This window comes from Eptatretus burgeri, chromosome 12, assembly GCF_056783735.1.
Source record: "Eptatretus burgeri isolate ZD-2024b chromosome 12, Ebu_testis_v1, whole genome shotgun sequence".
Lineage (NCBI taxonomy): Eukaryota > Metazoa > Chordata > Myxini > Myxiniformes > Myxinidae > Eptatretus > Eptatretus burgeri.
Genome location: NC_140972.1, coordinates 38933044 through 38956507, shown reverse-complemented (window position 1 = coordinate 38956507; position 23464 = coordinate 38933044). Strand labels below are relative to the sequence as shown.

Genomic DNA, 23464 nt, shown 5'->3' with positions numbered 1-23464 from the left:
CTTCAACATTTGATCGCTCTGGAACGGCATGAGTATATCCTTTAAATATGTAAAGGTTATGATTGAAGAAAAGGTGAACGGTGTTTTGGATTTTGCTTTTAAAGAAAAGGTGAACGGTGTTTTGGACAAGAGTTGTGATGATATGAAGGTTGGAATGGAGGAAATATTAAACGTCGTGATGAATACGCGCGCCGCCCACAACTCTCGATAAGGGAGGTGTTGGGAGGGACGCTGTTCAAACACACGGAGCGCCTTGTAATCGTGTTTATCGCATGAGTGTTGCAGTCACATTGGGGAATGATGTGGTGTGCACGGCGAAAGGTAGATATCCGAGTTTGAGGAACACGCAGCACCGAAAGCCGGCTGTCTCCGGACGTGACGGTTAAGAGTGGCTCGACGAGCTTTAATCGAGTGTTCCGAGTACGGAACTCGAGCGGAACTGAATCGTTTTGTGTGTTTTGTGTTTGCCATCCTTGGCTTTAGTCTGGCTTTAGTCGGCCCCACCCGCCCCCATGCTCACTTTGTCTCCCCCACCCTCTGGCCCAAACGGCTTCGACGTGCTACGTTTTGGCACCCCTCCATTCCCATCCTTCCGAACCCCACCTCCAATCTTTCACCCTCTCTGCCTTTCCCCCCATCCTTCACCTTCTCACCTTCCCCCATCCTTCACCCTCCCCCCATCCTTCACCCTCCCCCCATCCTTCACTACCCCCCATCCTTCACTCCACCCCCATCCTTCACTCCACCCCCATCCTTCACTCCACCCCCATCCTTCACTCCCCCCATCCTTCACCCTCTCCCCCCCATCCTTCACCCTCTCCCCCCCATCCTTCACCCTCTCCCCCCATCCTTCACCCTCTCCCCCCCATCCTTCACCCTCTCCCCCCATCCTTCACCCTCCCCCCATCCTTCACCCTCCCCCCATCCTTCACTACCCCCCATCCTTCACTCCACCCCCATCCTTCACTCCACCCCCATCCTTCACTCCACCCCCATCCTTCACTCCCCCCCATCCTTCACCCTCTCCCCCCATCCTTCACCCTCTCCCCCCCCATCCTTCACCCTCTCCCCCCCATCCTTCACCCTCTCCCCCCATCCTTCACCCTCTCCCCCATCCTTCACCCTCTCCCCCCATCCTTCACCCTCTCCCCCCCATCCTTCACCCTCTCCCCCCCATCCTTCACCCTCTCCCTCCCCATCCTTCACCCTCTCCCCCCCCAATCCTTCACCCTCTCCCCCCATCCTTCACCCTCTCCCCCCATCCTTCACCCTCTCCCCCCCATCCTTCACCCTCTCCCCCCCATCCTTCACACTCTCACCCCCATCCTTCACACTCTCCCCCCCCATCCTTCACCCTCTCCCCCCCATCCTTCACCCTCTCCCCCCATCCTTCACCCTCTCCCCCCATCCTTCACCCTCTCCCCCCATCCTTCACCCTCTCCCCCCCATCCTTCACCCTCTCCCCCCCATCATTCACGCTCTCCCCCCCCATCCTTCACCCTCTCCCCCCCATCCTTCACCCTCTCCCCCCATCCTTCACCCTCTCCCCCCCATCCTTCACCCTCTCCCTCCCCCATCCTTCACCCTCTCCCCCCCCCAATCCTTCACCCTCTCCCCCCCATCCTTCACCCTCTCCCCCCCATCCTTCACCCTCTCCCCCCATCCTTCACCCTCTCCCCCATCCTTCACCCTCTCCCCCCCATCCTTCACACTCTCACCCCCCATCCTTCACACTCTCCCCCCCATCCTTCACCCTCTCCCCCCCATCCTTCACCCTCTCCCCCCATCCTTCACCCTCTCCCCCCCATCCTTCACCCTCTCCCCCCCATCATTCACGCTCTCCCCCCCATCCTTCACCCTCTCCCCCCCATCCTTCACCCTCTCCCCCCCCATCCTTCACCCTCTCCCCCCATCCTTCACCCTCTCCCCCCATCCTTCACCCTCTCCCTCCCCCATCCTTCACCCTCTCCCCCCCAATCCTTCACCCTCTCCCCCCCATCCTTCACCCTCTCCCCCCATCCTTCACCCTCTCCCCCCATCCTTCACCCTCTCCCCCCCATCCTTCACCCTCTCCCCCCATCCTTCACCCTCTCCCCCCATCCTTCACCCTCTCCCCCCATCCTTCACACTCTCACCCCCCATCCTTCACACTCTCCCCCCCATCCTTCACCCTCTCCCCCCCATCCTTCACCCTCTCCCCCCCATCCTTCACCCTCTCCCCCCATCCTTCACCCTCTCCCCCCCATCCTTCACCCTCTCCCCCCCATCATTCACGCTCTCCCCCCCCATCCTTCACCCTCTCCCCCCCATCCTTCACCCTCTCCCCCCATCCTTCACCCTCTCCCCCCCCATCCTTCACCCTCTCCCCCCATCCTTCACCCTCTCCCCCCCATCCTTCACCCTCTCCCCCCCATCCTTCACCCTCTCCCCCCCATCATTCACGCTCTCCCCCCCATCCTTCACCCTCTCCCCCCATCCTTCACCCTCTCCCCCCCATCCTTCACCCTCTCCCCCCCCCATCCTTCACCCTCTCCCCCCCATCCTTCACCCTCTCCCCCCCATCCTTCACCCTCTCCCCCCCATCCTTCACCCTCTCCCCCCCCCATCCTTCACTTTCTCACCCCCCCATCCTTCACTTTCTCACCCCCCATCCTTCACTTTCTCACCCCCATCCTTCACTTTCTCACCCCCCATCCTTCACTTTCTCACCCCCCATCCTTCACTTTCTCACCCCCCCCATCCTTCACTTTCTCACCCCCCCATCCTTCACTTTCTCACCCCCCCATCCTTCACTTTCTCACCCCCCCCATCCTTCACTTTCTCACCCCCCCATCCTTCACTTTCTCACCCCCCATCCTTCACTTTCTCACCCCCCCATCCTTCACTTTCTCACCCCCCATCCTTCACTTTCTCACCCCCCCCATCCTTCACTTTCTCACCCCCCATCCTTCACTTTCTCACCCCCCCATCCTTCACTTTCTCACCCCCCATCCTTCACTTTCTCACCCCCCATCCTTCACTTTCTCACCCCCCATCCTTCACTTTCTCACCCCCCCATCCTTCACTTTCTCACCCCCCATCCTTCACTTTCTCACCCCCCATCCTTCACTTTCTCACCCCCCATCCTTCACTTTCTCACCCCCCATCCTTGACCCCCTCCTCCCCCATCTTTCACCTCCTCCCCCATCTTTCACCCTTCCCCGATCCTTCATCCCCCCGACCTGTGCTTCCTACATGTCCCCATCCCGGCCTGTGCTCGCGATGTGCCCCCCTCCCCTCCTACATGTACGAGGAGCCCTCTTCCCTCCCGGCACGTTCACTCCAAGATCCAAGAGCCCCCCCCCCTTCCAGCCGGCAAATACTCATGATGTCCTCTCCTGGCATGTTATCGTTAAGTGCTGTGCTCTCCTCCTGGCACGTGCTTCCTTCCCGGCACGTGCTTCCCTCCCTCCCCACTTCTCGGCACATACTCGCCACACCACTTTCCCTCCCGTGCGTATTCTCGCGACGTGCCCACCCCTATTTAGTATTTATTACAATATGACATTTCCCCCACTTGTGTGATATTTATGGTTTTAATGCAGATAAGAGTATTGGAGAACATAACGTACATGACAAGTTGAAGGTGATAAAAAACTGGTTGGTCGGATTGTAAAGCAGGTTGTTGTGTTTTTTAACCCTTTGCATGCTGTGGTTTGGGTTATGGTGGGGCAACTTAGCTAAATATAGCATAACAATTGTGCATTTTGTGAGGAAAGCACCAAATTTGGCACACGAGTAGCCTATCATATTATGAACACATTTGGATATTGGGCCATCTTAAATTCAGCCGCTGATGGCTGTGGCAGCCATTTTCCACTGCCATCAAAAATTTTGAGATGGCCCAATATCCAAATCTGTTCATAATATGATAGGCTACTCGTGTGCCAAATTTGGTGCTTTCCTCACAAAATGCACAATTGTTATGCTAAGTTGCCCCACTATTAGAGAGAGGAGGGGGAGAGAATGAAATGGAAAAAAATTGAAACAATTTTTTTTGTCTTGATTTTGGTTATCTGTCCAACTTGACACCCAAGTTGTTTTTTGCAAATACCACTTGAAATTCACAGCCCTATGAAAAAAATTGAGCAACAGGGAACCAACCATTTGGCCATAAACAATGCAGCATGCAAAGGGTTAACCCAACGTGGTAAAAACGCCATTCAATATGTTGCTGAATCAGTAATGAGGTTCCAAGCAAGACAACACAGTCCTGGCCAAAAATTTTAGCACACCAGCACTTTTTTTTTTCTTCAAATAACTCAGAATTTTCTCCAAAAATAAGTTGAAATTGACTAAAGTATTTGGTTTCCACAACTCATTATTTGACTGTTAATATGACAGAACCTTTGTTTTTGATTCAGAACTTAATATATCCTTTTAAATCAGAAAATAAAAAGAAATGGCATTGACAATTATTGACAATCTCAAATTAATATTTGGTCACACAGCCTTTGGACAAAATAACGAGTCAAGCACTTCCTATAGCAATGAATGAGCTTCCTTCACCTCTCTACTGGCAGTTTGTCCCACTGTTCTTGTGCAAACTGCTCCAGATCTCCCAGATTTGAAGGGTCCATTCTCCCAACTGCTGTATTCAGATCTCCCCACAGGTCAATGGGGTTTAGATCTCGACTCATTGTTGGCCGCTTCAGAACAGTCCAGCATTTTGTCTTAAACCATTCGTGGGTGCTTTTTGAAGTGTGTTCGGGGTCATTGTCCTGCTGCAAGACCCATGACCCCCTTCGACAGACCCAGCTTTCTGACACTGGGGTGAACATTGTGATATAAAGTGCCTTGGGAATCTCCTGATTTCATGATGCCATGCACACATTCAAAGCATCTAGTGCCAGAGGCAGCACAGCAACCCCAAAACATCACTGAACCTCCTCCATGTTTGACTGTAGGGAAGGTGTTCATTTCTTTGAAGGCTTCATTTTGTTTTCTGTAAATGTAGAGATAATGTGCTTTTCCAAAAAGCTCTAATTTGATCTCATCTCTCCACAGGACGTTTTCCCAGAAGGATTTTGGCTTGTTCAGGTGTGTTTTGGCAAACTCCAGTCAGGCTTTCTTTTGTCCCTGTCTCAGCAGTGGGGTCCTAGGTCTCCAACCATAGAACCCCCTTTCATTGAAATAGTGACGGATGGTGCGAGTTGAAACTGTCGTACCTTGTGTCTGAAGGTCAGCTTGAATCTGTTTGGCATTTGATTGAGGCGCTTTCTCCACCATTTGAACAATCCTTCACTGCAATCTTCGATCAAGTTTTCTCTTGCAGTCATATCCAGGGAGGTTGGCTGCAGTGCCATGGGCCTTAAACTTCCTGATAATGTTGTGTACAGTGGACACAGGAACATCAAGGTCCCTGGAGATGGACTTGTAGCCTTGAGATTATCCATGCTTGGCTACAATCTTGTGTCTGACATCCTCAGACAATTCTCTGGTTTTCTTTCTTTTCTCCGTGCTCATCGTGGTGCATACAGTGACACAAAAAAAGCTAAGATTTAGTAATTTATTTCAGCTTTTTTTTGTTTTACTCCACTACAAACCAAATAAATACTGATGTGGATACCAAAAGATTTTTAAAATTTCAACAATTTTCTGGAAGAAATGGTGAATTATTATTTGTCAAAAGTACAAGGGTGCCAATATTTTTTGCCATGACTGTACATACATACATAGTTGCTTCTGAGGGGGGGGGAGGGGTTATGCATTCAAAGGGTAATTAGGATGTCTAATGAGGTATGCAATGCTGTTCGAGTTGTACCAGGATCTCAATGTAATAAGTAGCAATTCAGTGGTGATAAGTTGTCTAGTAAATGTCCATTTCTTTAAGGGGGAAATGATAATTGTCACGTAATTAGATAGGGAGACGGGTTAGGGTAAGTGTGTATGCGTAAACCCTTTTAGTATTCCCTATAGGCTTGCCGTGACGTAACAGGACAGTGCTGCGGATGGCTCCGCCCCGTGATCACGATTGGCGGAAGGCGACGGCAGAGGGCCAATAAAAGGGCTCGATTGGAAGTGACAAGGACTCGAGTATAAAAAGGTTCTGTTTGGGAAAATAAGGAGAGGAAGAGTCATAAAAAGAAAGCGTCTGGTCGAGGCTGTTGGTCTCGGAGTACGCTCTCTCGTTGTGCTGGTTCGTTCCTCGATTCGTCGTGTATCATGGCCTTGCTGTGCCTCGTGCCTCACCTCGGTTGGCTCTGGAGTTCTGCTGGCTCGGAGTACGGGACCGAACGGCGGGCGGACCTGCCTCCCTCTCCTGCTCGCATCTTGGCGCCAGAACTGGCTCCCTGGCGGCTGTGAGCGGTCGTGGGCCTACACCAGGAGGTCGACACCACCAGGAACAGCACCACGGTGGCTGGTTGGAGCTCACAGGCCGGAAACCGCGGCTCTGCACGGAAGGGCTGACGGAACCTCGGCACCACCGTGTCTCCTGCCCCTGAAGAGCGCAACGCCAGCTCGTCCGGCACCAATCCAGTGACTGTTACGTCGACACCACGGGCAAGCCTGAACACCAGCTACGTTGTGTGTGTGTGTGTGTGTGTGTGTGTGTGTGTGTGTGTGTGTGTGTGTGTGCGTGTGCGTGTGTGTGTGCGTGTGCGTGTGCGTGTGCGTGTGCGTGTGCGTGTGCGTGTGCGTGTGCGTGTGCGTGTGCGTGTGCGTGTGCGTGTGCGTGTGCGTGTGCGTGTGTGTGTGTGCGTGCGTGCGTGCGTGCGTGCGTGCGTGCGTGCGTGCGTGCGTGCGTGCGTGCGTGCCTGGCGCCTTAGAGGGTTTGAGATTTGTATATCCATTGGAATTGTTTGTGTTTTCCCCACGCCCGAACCCACACCACCATCCCGTCGAATCTCCCCAGATCCCTCCTCTTGCCGAGTCTTATTATCATTCTGGTTAGAGAAATAAACATTATTAACTCAGTGAAAAGCGACTCGTGCCACCTTCCTCATCCCGTTTGCTGGAGAGCGATTAAAACCGCCATCTTTGGGTTATAAATTAATAAACCGCCTCCATCGTTTTGGCTCATTCTACGTTGGCGGTACTGTTCAAGTCCCGTGGACGTCACATTGGTGTCAGGGTGTTGGATGTTCGAACCCCTCTAAATTATATTTGGTATCGGGAGAATATACCAGGATTAAAATCTCGCCACGAATTGGAATATAAAATCACGACAGAAAAGCGCGCGAGCGCGGGGAAAATTTTGGCGGGAGTTTTCAAATTAAATTTAATTGGCGGCAAACGGGACTTCTGCACCATGGCGGATGTGCAGATGTTGGAGGAGGAAGGCCACGTGTCGGGCAGCGAGTCGGGGAAAGAAGGGAGAGATGGGGGTAGGATCGGAACCTCCCCCATTCCGAGCGTGGACCGTGCTTCATTGCCCGTAATGGAGCCGGCAGCGCCGGAAACCGGCGTGATGCCGATCCAGACAATGTTGGAAAGTTTAATGAGTGCAATTACAGCACAGGGGGCAAAAATGACGGTACACAGGGCAGAAATGACAGATCAATTGGGGGTAATGGGGGAACAGTTGGGTGCACGGATTGATTTAATGAGGGATGAATTGGGGGGAAAAGATGGAGAAAATGAAAACTGAGATGCAGGAGTGTGTGGATGTTAAATTGGGGGAAATACAAAGTAAATTTGAGGATAGATTGGAGGAAACAAAGGTAGAAATTACATTGGAGGGGGAAAATATACGGAAAAAATTGGTAGATAAAATTGATGCAACGAACATTCGGGTTGATAAAGTGGATGAAAGCCTGGAACGTCATCGTGCCTGTGTGGATGCTCGTATGCAGCTGCAAGTAGAAGAGTGGGGAGAGCTGAGGAAGCAAGGGATGAATTTGGCGGAGGAGGTAAAAGGATTGGAGGCTCGTTTGGACGAACAAGATAAAATTATGAGCCAAGATGAAGTCTTGGATAAAGGCCTGGTAGAGCCGTCTTTTGTAAGTAGAGTGTCCGGGTTGGTTGAGGAGCAGCTACAAACTCGCGCCGGAGCCTTGGAGGAGGTTGTGCGGGCCCAGAGGATCCTGTGGGAAGAGGTGAATCAGTCCATTAAACGTTTGGAACAGGAGGGAAAATTGACCCATGAGACCCTCACCACAAAACATCTTTGGCCACAGGGGACTCCGAAATTGGATACGCAGCCACAAGGTTGTTTGATCCCTGGGCTGGATTCGGACAAGGGAGAAACTGGGAAGCGGGCCACCGGAAAAGTGATCCCCCTGGTAAATTCTGACTGGTCAGGGAGCCTTGAAGCTTTTCTGACGCAATTTGAGTGTATTTCCCGACTAAACGGGTGGAATGAGCGGGAACGTACAGGGAATTTGGTGGCAACGTTGCGGGGACCAGCCGCAGATGTGTTAAACGTGATCGCGGAGGGATGTTGACCAGCTCCCACATTTGCGAGGCGTTGAGCCGTCGGTTTGGTTTCGCAGCAAACTGTGATCTGGTGCGGGCCCAGCTCCAGCACCGCAGATTAAAGTTGGGCGAGACAGTGCAGGAGCTGGCACAGGACATTTACCAATCAGTCAGGATCGCGTATCGGGACCTAACAGTGGAGGCGTGGGACAGACTGGCACGAGAGAAATTTTTAGCTGCTCTTCCGGACCCTGAGGTCCGAGCGCTAGCGGAGTTACAGGATCCACCCACCGTTCACCGAGCGTTCACCGAACGAGAACCGTTCGTTCACCGAGTGCGTAGGCAGGCTGGCCTCGTGGAGGCGGCCGGGTTGGGTGCCAGAGAGGCCATCGGTGACGGTCCGACAGGCGGAGATTCAGGATCAGGGAGAGGGGCTGGGAGAAATTGGCATTACCCAAATGTTTCAGGAAATTTGCCAGAAACTGTCAAGTTTGATAAGGGGTAATTCGGTAGTTGGTGCGCCAAAGCGGCGGGGTCCAGCCCAGCCAATAGAGCAATTTGATTATGGCCGAGGGGGTCCGGAATCGGAAGAGACATTACACCGATACCCACGGGGGCCTTTTATGGGGCGTTGTTTCCGGTGCGGGCGAAGAGGACACATGCAACGATATTGCCGGTACCCGGCGATGGAGAGACCCTCCAATACACTTTCAAGCCCGGAGAGGATGAATCCTCCTGCTGAACCGCCAGGTCTATCCGAGGTGCCCTTACCTAGGTCGAGTCCGGAGATCACTGTCGGGGGTCGGGGAAACTAGATCAGGCTGAGCATACAGGGCCATGCTTGGCTGGTGAGATTGTGGCGAAGTGCCCTCCCTTGGTGAAAATAGTGAATTGTGGGAAAATTGGTGTGGGGAATTTGCGGGTAAGGGTAAAGATAGAGTTTTGTGAAGCAGTGGTGGACATGGGTGCAAGTGATACCGTTATTAGCCCGCTAGTGTTGGAGGTTGGGACAAAAACGATAGACTAGCAGGACACAGTCTCCAACTGGCTACAGGAGCAACGATGCCGATAATGGGTCGTGGGGTTGTGAGGATTGAGTTGGGCAGCCTCGAGGTCGATGCGGTGGTGTGGGTGGCAGAAGTGTGTGACCGATGCCTTCTGGGGTTGAGTTTCCTCGTGGAACATGACTGCCAACTAGACCTGGGGCGGGGTCACATGTGGCTCGGGACTGAAAAGCTACGGTTGGAGGGACTGGGGGAAGTCGAGGAGGCACAGGGGCGCAACTGGAGATGTCGCGCACCGTGACCGTGGCCCCCAGGTCTGAGACCGTGGTGTTGGCCCGAATATCGGCAAGGACCAATCACGTGGGCCAGCTCGGTATGGTGGAGCCGTGGAGCTCGGGGGAAACTGCAGGATTGATGGTGGGTCGTACACTCGTGGATACACATCAGCCCATGGTAGTGGTTCGGTTGCTCAACCTGTCTGACAGCCCTCACACAGTGAGGGGCGGAGCTGTTATAGCAAAGTGTAGCAGTGTAGTGGAGATCACCAGAGGGGACGGAACCACAGACTTGCCAGTTCGGCCGGAGTCGGGCAAAATTTTGGAAAAACAAATTGGCCAGAGGGAGTAAGGGACATGGTAAACCGAGCAGAACAGGGGTTAACAGTGGACCAGGTAAGGTCATTGCACAATTTGGTTGGTGCTAATGTGGATGTATTCTCTCTCTCCTGAGGATTTTGGACGCACGAGTCTAGTCAGGCACCAAATTGACGCTGGCGAGGCTCGACCTGTTCGACAGCCTGCACGACGGCTACCTCTTGCAAAGAGGGATGAGGCTGAAAAACAGGTGGAAAAGATGAAGGAGGCTGGAATTATTGAGCCCTCGGTAAGTCCTTGGGTGTCACCCATTGTGTTGGTGAGAAAGAAGGACGGGACCATTCGGTTCTGTGTGGATTATCGCCAGCTCAATCAAGTGACGCTCAAGGACTCATATCCCCTGCCACGTATTGATGATACACTCGATGCCATTTCCGGCAAAAAATGGTTCACTACATTGGATTTGAAGAGTGGCTACTGGCAGGTGGAAATGGACAAACAAGGGAGAGAGAAAACAGCATTTTCCACAGGGAAGGGCCTCTGGCAGTTTGTCGTCATGCCTTTCGGATTGTGCAATGTCCCCGCCACATTTGAACGTCTGATGGAACGTGTTTTGATTGGGCTGCCATGGCAAACATGCCTGATCTATTTAGACGACGTTCTTGTCCACGCTCCCACATTTGAGCAGGCTGCCAAAAATTTGGTGGAGGTTTTCAGGCGATTGAGGGGGGCCGGGTTAAAACTGAACCCTGGGAAATGCAAAATTTTTAGGAAAGAGGTCGTTTATCTGGGTCACGTGGTGAATGAGAGCGGTGTGGCCACAGACCCAATGAAGGCAGTGGCAGTAAAAGAGTGGCCCACCCCCAGAAATGTAAGAGAGGTCAGAGGATTTTTGGGCCTCTGTTCTTACTATAGGAAATTTGTGGAAAATTTTGCAAGTATTGCAAGACCATTGCACCAATTGACAGAGAAGGGAGCAAAATTTGTGTGGTCAGAAAACTGAACCAAAGCATTCAATCACCTAAAACAACGCCTGATAGAAGCCCCAGTTTTGGCGTATCCGGCCGAGACGGGCCAGTTCATCCTCGACACGGATGCTAGCCAGGGAGGATTGGGGGCGGTCCTGTCTCAAGTCCAACAAGGAGTCGAACGAGTGATTGCCTATTATAGTAGGGCTCTGTCAAAGCCCGAGCGAAATTATTGCGTCACTCGCAAAGAATTATTGGCCTTGCTGTCTGCAGTTGGACACTTTCATCCTTACCTGTACGGGAGGGAGTTTGTGATCCGGGTAGATCATGCCTCCTTGCAATGGCTTCTTCGGTTCAAGGAGCCGGAGGGCCAAATTGCAAGGTGGCTTGAGAAACTGCAGCAGTACAAGTTTGTCGTGCAACATCGGCCCGGCAAAACACATGCCAACGCAGATGCTCTCTCTCGGCGACCTTGTTTTCAGCACCAATGCAAATTTTGTGAACGTCAAGAGAATAGGGATTTGATTGGGCAGGAACAAATTGATGCATGCCTATGTGCCGCCAGAGTCACCCGTCGGACTCTGCCACAACCACCTCCTGAATTTGGTATTGTCGATTGGAAAAAGGAACAGAAGGAGGACCCTGTTTTGGGCCACCTCTGTAATTGGCTAGAGGGTGGAAAACGGCCTACGTGGGAAGAAATTGCTTCGCTCGGAGCGCAGGTGAAGGCTTATTGGGCACAATGGCAGATGCTCCAGCTGAAGGATGGCATTTTGTACCGGGAGTGGGAATTACCAACGAGTGGAAATGCTTCCTGGTTGTTGGTGGTACCTTCGAAATTGAGAGAACAGGTGATGGGGCTTGTACATGGAACACGAACGATGGGACACTTAGGTGTAACCAAAACACTAGCGAAATTGAGGCAGTGATTCTATTGGGTGAACTCGGGCAGCGTCATCCAAAAATGGGTACGTTGGTGCGACCTCTGCCGGGGAAAGAAAACATCACCATGCACACGTAAGGCCCCCCTCCAAATTTATAATGTAGGAGCACCACTTGAGAGAGTAGCGGTTGATGTGGTCGGGCCCCTACCCACCACCCACCGAGGCAACAAGTATATTCTGGTGGCAATGGACTACTTTACCAGATGGCCGGAAGCCTATGCATTGCCCAATCAGGAAGCACGGCTGGTTGCCCAAGCACTAGTGGAGGGGTTCTTCACTCGTTTTGGAACTCCGAGGGAGCTGCACACAGACCAGGGCCGGAACTTCGAGTCCGAACTCCTACGTTCAGTGTGCGAGCTCCTTCAAATTCACAAGACTCGGACAACTCCTCTAAGGCCACAGTCGGATGGGATGGTGGAGAGGTTTAATAAAACTCTGCTCACCCAGTTAGCTCTCTTTACCTCCCAGAATCAGCAGGACTGGGACGAACATCTCCCCTTTGTCCTGATGGCATACAGGACCGCGCAGCATGAGGCCACCCGCTGCACCCCTGCCTTGCTGATGTTTGGTCGGGAGATGCGGGTCCCTGTTGATTTGTGGCTGGGCGTGACATCTGAAGCCACAACATGGACCTCGGCGGAGGGTTATGCTACCAAAATGCGTAAGAGCATAGAGAAAGCTCATGACTTTGCGAGGGAGCGAATAGGTTTGGCTTCCTCACGTGCTAAATTGAGGTATGACTCTCGGACACACGCCCCCTGATTCCTCCCTGGAGACCTTATTTGGCTCTTCTGGCCACAGAGGAGGAAGGGTGTGTGCCCGAAACTCACCTCCCCCTGGAAGGGCCCTGGTGTGATGCTCCGACAGGTAACCGATGTAGTTTTTAAGATCCAGATGGGCCGCCACGCACTCCCACAGATAGTCCATTGTGACTGATTGAGCTCTTACATGGGTCGGGATATTCCGGATTGGACAGAGCGTGTGAGGGGAAGATTGGCCGCTTCTGTGCAGGAGCTTGGGCCCGGGCAGCCTCCTGCCCCATGTGCTGAAGGTGAGAGTTTGTAAGTTCTGCTGGGTTTTAGAGTGACAATAGGGACAGTGGGTAATTGGTAACAAAGCGGGCACGAGTGGCTGTCCAATGGCTGGTGCGTGGATCGGGTGAGAAGTGCTGTGTGAGTTGTTTCAAGTTAAGAAGTGAAATGTATGGTGCACACATTGATTTTTTATTGGACATGGTGTGGTAACAGGGAAGGTCATGGTCGGTGAAGTGTTAGAAATGCAGGTGTCACATGTAAGGCCAATGGGGTGGGGGAGTCATGTGGGTTTTGTGGGTGGGGATGATGTGCTTGTCCACAGGGATTGCTGGGGCTCACGGTGAGTGGGAATTGCGACCCCTTCAAGGAGATTCACCCCTGGTGGCTGATGGTGCCATTGTCTGGAGGCAACTGGGAAAAGGGTCTGGTTGGGTGACCAAGGCGGGTAGGACCTTGGCGACCCAGGAAGGCCAGAGGAGCTCGTGAGACCCCTTCCAGTGTGTTGTACGGGGTGAGAGCTGATGGCTACCAGGGGGGTGGGAATCAAAGGGAGCGGGGCGGAGAAACGTCCGGGTTGGACTAAAGCTTACTTGTGGGCGTGGTTGCACCTGAGATGCCCCCATCATCTTGTGGTAACCCACCCCACGGCCATGACGGGATTCAGCCTGCATCATTAAAATGGGGACCATGACCTAGAAATGTGATGATGACCATGGTGTGAGTGTTGTGAAGATGTGCGAGTCCCACTCGATCCCGCACAACTTGACATGTGCAGCAAGGGCATGATGTCCGCATAATTTGGGGTCAAGAAAATTTGAAAATTGGCTTCTCAGGTAACGCTGGGTCTATTAGCATCCACTGGGGGACGCGGTCAAGTGTAAATATCCCGTGAATAGTGTCGTTAAGGCTTAGAGTAGGAATGTAAAGTATAAGTGTTGTGTTTTTGTGGAACCTTTTGTTTCCCCTCCCCAGATCACTGGAAGAGTGTTGGACAGCAGCGATGATCCAGAGGATGGAGTGCAACTTCGCTCAGTGCTCTCATGTGATTAAATCAAAAAATGAATGATTGTTTAGGCAAGGATAAGGCCATAAGGGGGTAGTACATTAAGCAGGATAGGTAAGTTAGCTGCAGCTCGCTGCCCATTGCCCCTCCTACTTTATTTCGTAAGGTTAAATAGGTGTGAGTCAGTAAGTGTTAAGGCTGGTATGGTAGCGCCTGTGATATACCTTGCAGGAGCTGCGGTACCAGAGGAGGGGGCAGTGTTATGTCTGAGGGGGGGGGCATGCATTCAAAGGGTAATTAGGATGTTTAATTAGGTATGCCATCCTGTTCGAGTTGTACCAGGGTCTCGATGTAATAAGTAGCAATTCAGTGGTGATAAGTTGTCTAGTAAATGTCCATTTCTTTAAGGGGGAAATGATAACTATCACGTAATTAGATAGGGAGACGGGTTAGGGTAAGTGTGTATGCGTAAACCCTTTTAGTATTCCCTGTAGGCTTGCCGTGACGTAACAGGACAGTGCTGCGGATGGCTCCGCCCCGTGATCACGATTGGCGGAAGGCGACGGCAGAGGGCCAATAAAAGGGCTTGATTGGAACTGACGAGGACTCGAGTATAAAAAGGTTCTGTTTGGGAAAAGGAGAGGAAGAGTCATAAAAAGAAAGCGTCTGGTCGAGGCTGTTCGTCTCGGAGCACACTCTCTTGTTGCGCTGGTTCGTTCCTCGATTTGTCGTATTTCGTGGCCTTGTGCCTCGTGCCTCACCTCGGTTGGCTCTGGAGTTCTGCTGGCTCGGAGTACGGGACCAAACGGCGTGCGGACCTGCCTCCCTCTCCTGCTCGCATCTTGGCGCCAGAACTGGCTCCCTGGCAGCTGTGAGCGGTCTTGGGCCTACACCAGGAGGTCGACACCACCAGGAACAACACCACGGTGGCTGGTTGGAGCTCACAGGCCGGAAACCGCGGCTCTGCGCGGAAGGGCTGACGGAACCTCGGCACCACCGTGTCTCCTGCCCCTGACGAGCGCAATGCCAGCTCGTCCGGCACCAATCCAGTGACTGTTACGTCGACACCACAGGCAAGCCTGAACACCAGCTACGTTGTGTGCGTGTGCGTGTGCGTGTGCGTGTGCGCGCGCGCGTGCGTACCTGGCGCCTTAGAGGGTTTGAGATTTGTATATCCATTGGAATTGTTTGTGTTTTCCCCACGCCCGAACCTACACCACCATCCCGTCGAATCGCCCCGGATCCCTCCTCTTGCCGAGTCTTATTATCGTTCTGGTTAGAGAAATAAACATTATTAACTCAGTGAAAAGCGACCTGTGCCACCTTCCTCATCCCGTTTGCTGGAGAGAAATTAAAACCGCCATCTTTGGGTTATAAAAAATAATCGCCTCCATCGTTTCGGGTCATTCTACGTTGGCGGGACTGTTCAAGTCCCGTGGACGTCACAATACATACATACATACATACATACATACATACATACATACATACATACATACATACATACATACATACATACTGTTGTTAGGTGGAGATGTGAAATTTCCTCTTTCACGATGCCCCAAAGCGAGTTGTTACATGTTGGTAAGTCCTGACTTTGAGGAGGTCACACTACCACAGATCCACATCCAATCCATCGTCCACTGAATTTGTCATCGAGATATTCTCGAACTGCGAGAGCATAATGTGTTGGTGCACCATCTTGTTGCAGGATAGCTGAAGATAGCAGGATAACTCATTCTTGACAGTTGAAGACCTTAAAACAGCTGTCAGGAGCTGCTTTTATGACCATCAACCCTCAATATGGAAGATGTCCAGAAGAACATGGAGAAAAAAAAAATCAAATTTGTGCGGAGAATGGAGGGAAGCATACAGATAAATTCTAACTGCATGCATAAGGACTTTGTGGCTGCTCTGTACATGCTAGATGATACCTCATTTAAGAACTTTTGGATGCTATTCATATAGCTATTCACTCAATTTTGAGTTATGTGAATTTTGTGGCAACATTGCGCTCAGTCGTTGCACTCATTGCACAACATTGCTGGTTGTACAGGCTCAGAGTGTATCGGCTCAGTCGCTAATTCGCCCACTGAAAAGGAGTAAAACAAATCCATCCATCCATTGGGACCATTCTCTGTGCAGAGTTGGTGCTGCCTAAGCAGTCTCCTTGGTTGGTGGGCACAATCCTGGATGGATTGAGATTGTCCACGATTGTCTATATTTATGTACTCGCTGAAGTACCCGGTAATACCCGGGAAATTTGCCCTATTTTCCTCACGTTAGTTAGACTGAGGCATTGGTTGTATGGAGAAAATTCGGAAGGCTTCTTTTATTCCTCAGATTTATGGAAGGAAGGCTTTATGCTGCCATAATCCTCAGAGAGGTCATCGTTGAAGGTGGCCTTGAGCCACTCAATGTTTCTAGCAGCAGTGGCAACTGTCCTTTATGTCGTGCCAAAACCCGGACCTAGAAAGCTGGAACGCGAGTTTTGTGCTTCTCTCGCCCGTCAGTGTGACGCTCTATTTGCAGTTAGGTGTGTCTCTCTCTCTCTCTCTCTCCCTCTCCCTCTCCCTCTCCCTCTCCCTCTCCCTCCCCCTCTCCCTCCCCCTCTCCCTCCCCCTCTCCCCCCCCCTCTCCCTGCCCTCTCCCTCTCCCTCTCCCTCTCCCTCTCCCTCTCCCTCTCCCTCTCCCTCTCCCTCTCCCTCTCCCTCTTCTCCCTCTCCCTCTTCTCCCTCTCCCTCTTCTCCCTCTCCCTCTTCTCCCTCTCCCTCTTCTCCCTCTCCCTCTCCCTCTCCCTCTCCCTGCAGCCTACTCTGCTTGCCTGGCTCTTTCATGAGCAGATCTATCAGCAGTTAGCTGTTGCCGTGCGTGTGCAGTTCGAGAATTCAAATAACAGGAGGAGAATGTGTATGTTTAAAAAGTCAATGAATACGAACATTTTGTATTTCAAAAAACCCTAGCGTTTTTAACCATGAAGCCTTTTGTTACGATTAATACGCCGGCGCACTATTCGAAAGCCATTTTTTTTTTTCTTAAATGGAATTTTTTTTTTTAATATATATATAGATATATTTTTCATTTTTATGGAAAGCCACTTAGGGCCTCCTGGAGCTGAATGTTTGGTCTATATGTGTGTAAAGTTTCATCAAGATCGGTTCACTGGTCTTGGAGCTTATTGGTTACAAACAAACAAACAGACAGACGAACAGACAGAAGGACTGCCATTTATATAGTAGATATATATATATATATATATATATATATATATATATATATATATATATATATATATATATATATATATATTTATGTATATATTTATTTATGTATATATCTTCTTCTGTCGACTGCTCCCTTTAGGGGTCGTCACAGCGGATCATCCATATGATCCGCATAGTGGTTTGGCTTAGTTTTTATGCCGGATGCCCTTCCTGACGCAACCCTGGTCGCCTCTTACGACACAGGGATATGGTACACCTCTTCTATCCGGGGCATACACCGGGCCCAGTACACTGGTACTCACTTCGCCGACCTCGGAAGGATGACAGGCTGAGTCAACCTCCTGGTGTGTATTAATTCAAGCGGCCAACGGGGCTTGAACTCAGGACCTTTTGGATCCCAAGCCGCTAACCGAACCACAACGCCAACACCAGGCTTATTGATGTGTGTGTGTGTGTGTATGTGTGTGTGTGTGTGTGTGTGTGTGTGTGTGTGTGTGTGTGTGTGTGTGTGTGTGTGTGTGTGTGTGTGTGTGTGTATGTGTATATATGTGTATATATGTGTATATATGTATATATATATATATATATATATATTTTTTTTTTTTTTTTTATTATGTGGTTAATTAGGTAAACTGATTACACCTGGCAGGAAGACCCTACGCTACGCGGTTGAGGTATTGGCATCCACGGTCGGTTAAGCGACCTGCCGCGTCACAGAATTATCCGTGAGCGACGGCCTACAATTCCGGGAGTCTGGTGGGAGACGACATAACTTCATCCACCTTGTGGTCGTTCTCGCTACCGGACTCCGGCCCGCAACAATATACATGTATGACACTTGACATCAACACACGGATGTGCAGGTAGACACATTGTAAAGACACTACACCAACTATAAAATGCAGAATTAATTGTCTCCAACTTGAACATGATGCACAATCAAGAAAAAATATTAATCTGTGGTTAAATTAGACCATTTTATCGAAACGTGCCTAAGGTTAGGTTGGGAAGCTAGTTTGATACGATGCTTGCCGTTAGGCCTTCCAGCATACCTTTAGGCTTAAACCATGGGCAGTCCAGGCAAACACACATTTTGAATGTCTAATTTAACCATAACATTCTTGCAGCTTTATCGAGATGTTCTTCAGACCGCTTGGAGGCTATACATTAAAGTTGGTCTGCATGTGGATTCTCAGACTGTCTGAGATGCAGACCGATTACAATACCCTATCTTGTCCCTTTGGGACAGTTGAGGCTGACCACTATATTTGACACAAGGCATGACAGAGCTCTGACAAAGACCAGCAAGAACATACAATCTTAACTTGTATACCACGGCTGCAAGCCTGGTAATGCTTCTACTTCAATACTCTGCACCACTTCCGCGCCAATTCCAAGTTGCATGGCAGAGTTAAATAGTGGATTTTGAATGGGGGTGATGGGTGTTGTAATCATAAAAAGGAAGGGGGCTTATGGGTTGACACTGGACTCCATGCTGCTCTGACTATTAATTGTCACATAATCATACATGGTACAGCCACAAAGCCTCGCCAAGGTGGTTCCAAAAACACGGATGATCGGTGCCATTTCTTCTAATACTTGTAAATCACTGGGGAAATACCCTTTTCCGTTCATGTCATAATATTTTGTAAAACCTTTTCCCTTTCTCATCAATGAGCCACCATCTTATGTGACTATGTGAGATATTACAACAAATCGATATAACCAGTTATATGTTGTTTTTTTGTTTGCTTCCAGGTTTTCTGAGGACTTCACTTTTGCTGTATCTCATATGCCTGCAGTCATCGCTGACAGCCCCATCATGTTAACATTTAAATTGCCACGCCTTCTGAATATCCACCAAGTGCCAAAGGTGATTTTAAGTAAAATGTCCAAATTGGTCATGTCTTGAAGAGGCAAAAACCTTGGACAGATGGACAAATTGATGGAGCGTGGGGGTGGAAGAGGTGTTGGTAGGGGGAAGCACTAATTTTTATCTTCTGCTGATGATCCAGATGCGGGTAGATGCAACTTCATTGAGCACACAGGTTAGCTGTAATTATCTCCTTTGTCATGCCCATACTGTGCTTCTCATCCACAATTTGCATGTTCCCATCCAGCAATGCTGGGAAACCGTCTACGCAATCATTCATGTCATGCATGGTCATGTGGCTGGCTGAGCACTAACAGGAATCTCAATTATCCTTCCTTCGTAAACAATCCAGTTGATAGAGTAGATTTTAATCTCTTATATTTTGGGATTTTATACATGTAAATGAATGTTTTTTAATGTTTTCTATCATAGGACGAGAAGAGTAATCGTCATTTATACATTCATATCGTGTCATCACACAACTGCCTGCCATTGTTCGGCACATTTAAGGGTTCACTGTCAATAGCCTCTGCCAGATTATTTGACAACCATGCTGCATCTCATTGGATGCTCCATAGTCTGGGGTCCAAGACTGCACTTACAGTTGGCATCATCTTTACCCTATTCCATGGTCCATTTGGACTGCGTAAGGTTGTCCATGCTCGATTGGCACCTGGTGGGAGTTTCTCTGTTGGCTCAAGGTTCATTAACTCATTCTCTGAGACCAGTTGCAATCTTTTACCCCAAAGGTTCAGCCTCATTGAGGTTGGATTGTCGTCTCAAGAATAGACTGATTATAGAACGCTGCTGTAATTTAAGTTGTGTGGGGATGACTGGATTGCCATGAAGAGTGTGTATTTCATCCTCTGATTGTCTTAGGTGTTCTATCTGGCTTAATACTGCCCTCCTGGTACCGGGTGGTGTGATACTAGCAAACAGGTACAGACAGTTGGTATTGGAGGCTTTTCGACTGCAGGTATTGCAATGACAGCTCAAGTTCATCACCGGGTCTAGCTTCTTGGCATGGACTAATTGTTCCCAAACTGGTCATGCATATTCTGCCATTGAAAAGCAGAGGGTTGATCAAATTGTTGTTTGGTGGCCACACACTTGGAATTCACAAAGGGTACTGAGTTTTGATTTCAGTTTATCATCTGGGCTTTGTCCATGGACGAATGATCTTGGGTTACCCCAAGGTGCACAGGATTTGTGCAATGCTCCAGCTTGGTTCCATTCCACAATGTCTACAATTTTCTGTCAGCATTTTTGTTTTCCAGGTGGAAAGCACAGGCTTGAGTTTTTTTTAAAGTTTTTTTTTTTTTGGTTTGGCACACAGGTGAATATCTACAGAATACAGCATGGTGACAAGTTGGTCAGGTCAACAGAAATAATTATTCCACCTGCGTGAAGTCTGTTTTGTTGTGATGTACAAGTCAACAGATTAGATGAGACTCTTTTGAGGGTAGATGGGTTGGTCATTCACATAATTGTTAAACAGTGGTGGAGCCAAGACCCACTCTTGGGGGAGCCCATTTTTCTGTCTGCACCAGCGACTTCGTTTCCTCGACAGTTCAACAAAGAACCATCTGTTCTCTATTCGGGTTTTCACAAGTTCCATCAGATGTAGGTTCATTGTGTGGAGTAATTTCTGAATGGGTCTGTGGTGATTCACAGTGCGGTAAGCAACTGGAATATCAAGAAAGACAGCTGTAATGAGTGCTTCCTCAATTTCATCCTTTAAATTCTGTGTGGGATTGAACAATTGTCCTGTGCATGACTTCCCTGACCAAAATCCAGCCTGTTCCTTGATACAGAGGGGTTCAATCATGGGGGTTAGGCGATCAAGATGAGTTGGTCTAAAAGCTTATATGCATGGCACGAGAGTGATACGTCTATAGGTTCTTGCTTTTGATGGATGTTTTCCAGACTTGAGGATTGCTATGACTCATGCAAGTTGCCATGATCTTTGGGATTTGCAGGTGTTCCTTGCAGATGGTACAAATGTCAAGAAGCCACTCTATTATAACTGGGGGAAGATGTTTTATTTGCTCATCGTCATTATGTCATCCAATCAAGCTTTACCGATCTTGGCTGTGTTGATGGCTGCATCCAGTTCTTTCCAAGAGAAAGGCTGCCAGAGCTCTGCACTACTAGGTGGAACTTCAGGATTCACCTGAAGCTTTATCTGTTGAGTAGGGGGGCTTGCTGCTTTTTCTTTTCAGGAGCAGTTTGTGAGCAACTTGGTTTGGGGTAACAGTCTTGTGTGGATGACATTTATTTTGGTCCTTGTTAATTTGATGTAAAATTGCCCAAGCTTTATTGCTGTTATGTGTCATATTTACAAAATGATTGCCATGATCTTTGTCTCAGTTTTTGTAGCTACTGTAGGGCTTCACCAGTTGTAATTGTCATCAGCAAAAGGGTCAGTTGCATATATCTGCTTGTAGGTTTCACAAATGCCTCTAGATTCTGGGGTCAGCCCAGGAATATATTCTGTACTGCATCTTTGTGGAATATGTTTCCTGGAAGTTTCCAAACAGTTACGACAAATTTGTCACAGTTTTCAGGGATAGCTTCAATTGCAATGATGGGATTATCTAGCTCCATGAAGAAGCCACTTCATTCAGCTTTCTTAAAGATGAAACGTCTGCATAACAATTTGCTTTCTGACTGAACAACTGCATTAAGTTGTATTCCAATAGGACGGTGCTGTGATCAAGGAATTGAGTCTCGCATAGGTTTGATAGACATAGGAGTTAGGTGGGAGGTGGTAAAAACAAGGACGAGGTTGTACCCACATCTTCAGCCCCCACGATTCAAAGAGCTTGGTAGTTCTCGATCCTGAATCGTGTGGAGATCTTGTGAGTCCACGCTTGTAGGAGTTGGCCATTGTCATCTGTTTCATGATAACTCTACCGGCTACTGTGGCATGGAGATGATTTCTTCCGGTCTTCGGTTTAATGCTGTTGTTCAACTAATGAAGATTATATTTCCTGCGGTTCATATCGTCAGCAACAAGACAGTGCTCTTTGTGTGTGGGCTTATAGACTGATGTAGCAGTGAAATCGCCATTAAAATCCATTGGCAGAATCTCAATGTCATTCTCTTCTGACTGCGAAAGAGCAAATATGGAGACCTTGCTTTGCATATATTGAGGCTTTCATATTGTTCACGTGGTATTTCAACCACCAGGGTCGTTCCTGGGACACCAAGATGAATATCATCTGGACCACGATATGTCTCCTGCAAACAAAGATTGTGGCACTCGTGTTTAACACATAGATTGGCAATCAGTTCTATTTTGGCTGATGATAGTCCCTCAGCATTAGAAGGAAGTGTTTTCATCATGGTCCTGATGAGTACTTCCTGTCCATATCACTTTTAGATCTCACTTGCTGAGACAATACAGTCTCAGTATCCTCTCGTGAAAGGTAGTGATGATTGGTATACTGCCAAGAAGTAGTGGTAGTTGTTGTTGTTGTATAGACTTGGACAGTTCTCTCAAACAAGCCCACAGCACGGAGACAGCCGATCGATCTCCCAAGAGCGACCCAGAGATCTCCCACATCCAGAATGGTGTACCCCCACCTTCACAAAGTCAGAGCTACGACGGAGACAGACAGACAGACAGACAGGCAGGCAGGCAAACACACACACATACACACACACACATACACACACATACACACACACACATACACACACACACATACACATATACACACACACACACACACACACACACATATACACACACACACACACACACACACACACACACACAAATGTGTGGAGCATGACGATCAATATCACCCCTAACGCAGCTTTCTCATCACTGTTACAATTCTTTCCCCTACCCCACCTTCACTGTTTTACTTGTACAAAATAATTAATGGAGAACAAACTCGAAACAATTTGCCTTGTTCAAGTTTCATCATTGTACAAGCTGCACTGTTAACCAGTTACTTTTCTAACCGTTCACAGGATTTCCGTGAGGAATATATAATTTCTGGTTACCGACAACCCAAATCTTCAGCTCTGGACTGCGTGCGAAGCATTTTCCAACTAACCAATGAGACTTTGAACATCTGGACCCATTTACTTCCCACCTGGTAATCAATATGAACAATGATTAACTGCATGAAGCATAATGTGCCTTGAATAATGCATAATAACATGTTTCTCCATCCTAAGTGCATTCAAGCCTTGTATTTGGTTTAACAGTTAAGATTGCTCACTGAAGATCTCAGGGTCCTGAGTTTGATTGAGCCCGTCGTTCCGTTAAAACACCATCAGGTTCGTTTACTCAGCCCATCATCCTTCTGAGGTCATCAAATGAGTACCAGCTTACTGGGAAGAACTAGCCATTCGAGTTTCACAGGGTGTGTCTGTCACAGGGTGTGTCTGTCATGAAGTGTCTCTGT

At 49.3% G+C, this 23464-nt stretch overlaps 1 protein-coding gene across 11 annotated transcripts in view; it reads left to right on the top strand.

The window, feature by feature from the left end:
* Window positions 1-23464, top strand: part of LOC147015454 (membrane progestin receptor gamma-B-like) — a 55842-nt gene continuing 32378 nt past the window's right edge. For 3 of the 11 annotated variants that reach the window (XR_015050341.1, XR_015050342.1, XM_085850208.1), the window contains exons 1-4: window positions 155-321; window positions 18926-19040; window positions 19183-19215; window positions 23025-23152. Coding sequence is in view for 9 of the 11 variants with exons in the window: in XM_085850208.1 (XP_085706334.1) it covers window positions 18960-19040; window positions 19183-19215; window positions 23025-23152 (242 nt within the window). In the remaining 2 variants the exon portion in view is untranslated. The other 8 variants (XM_085850211.1, XM_085850210.1, XM_085850209.1 and 5 more) reach the window with 8 other exon arrangements.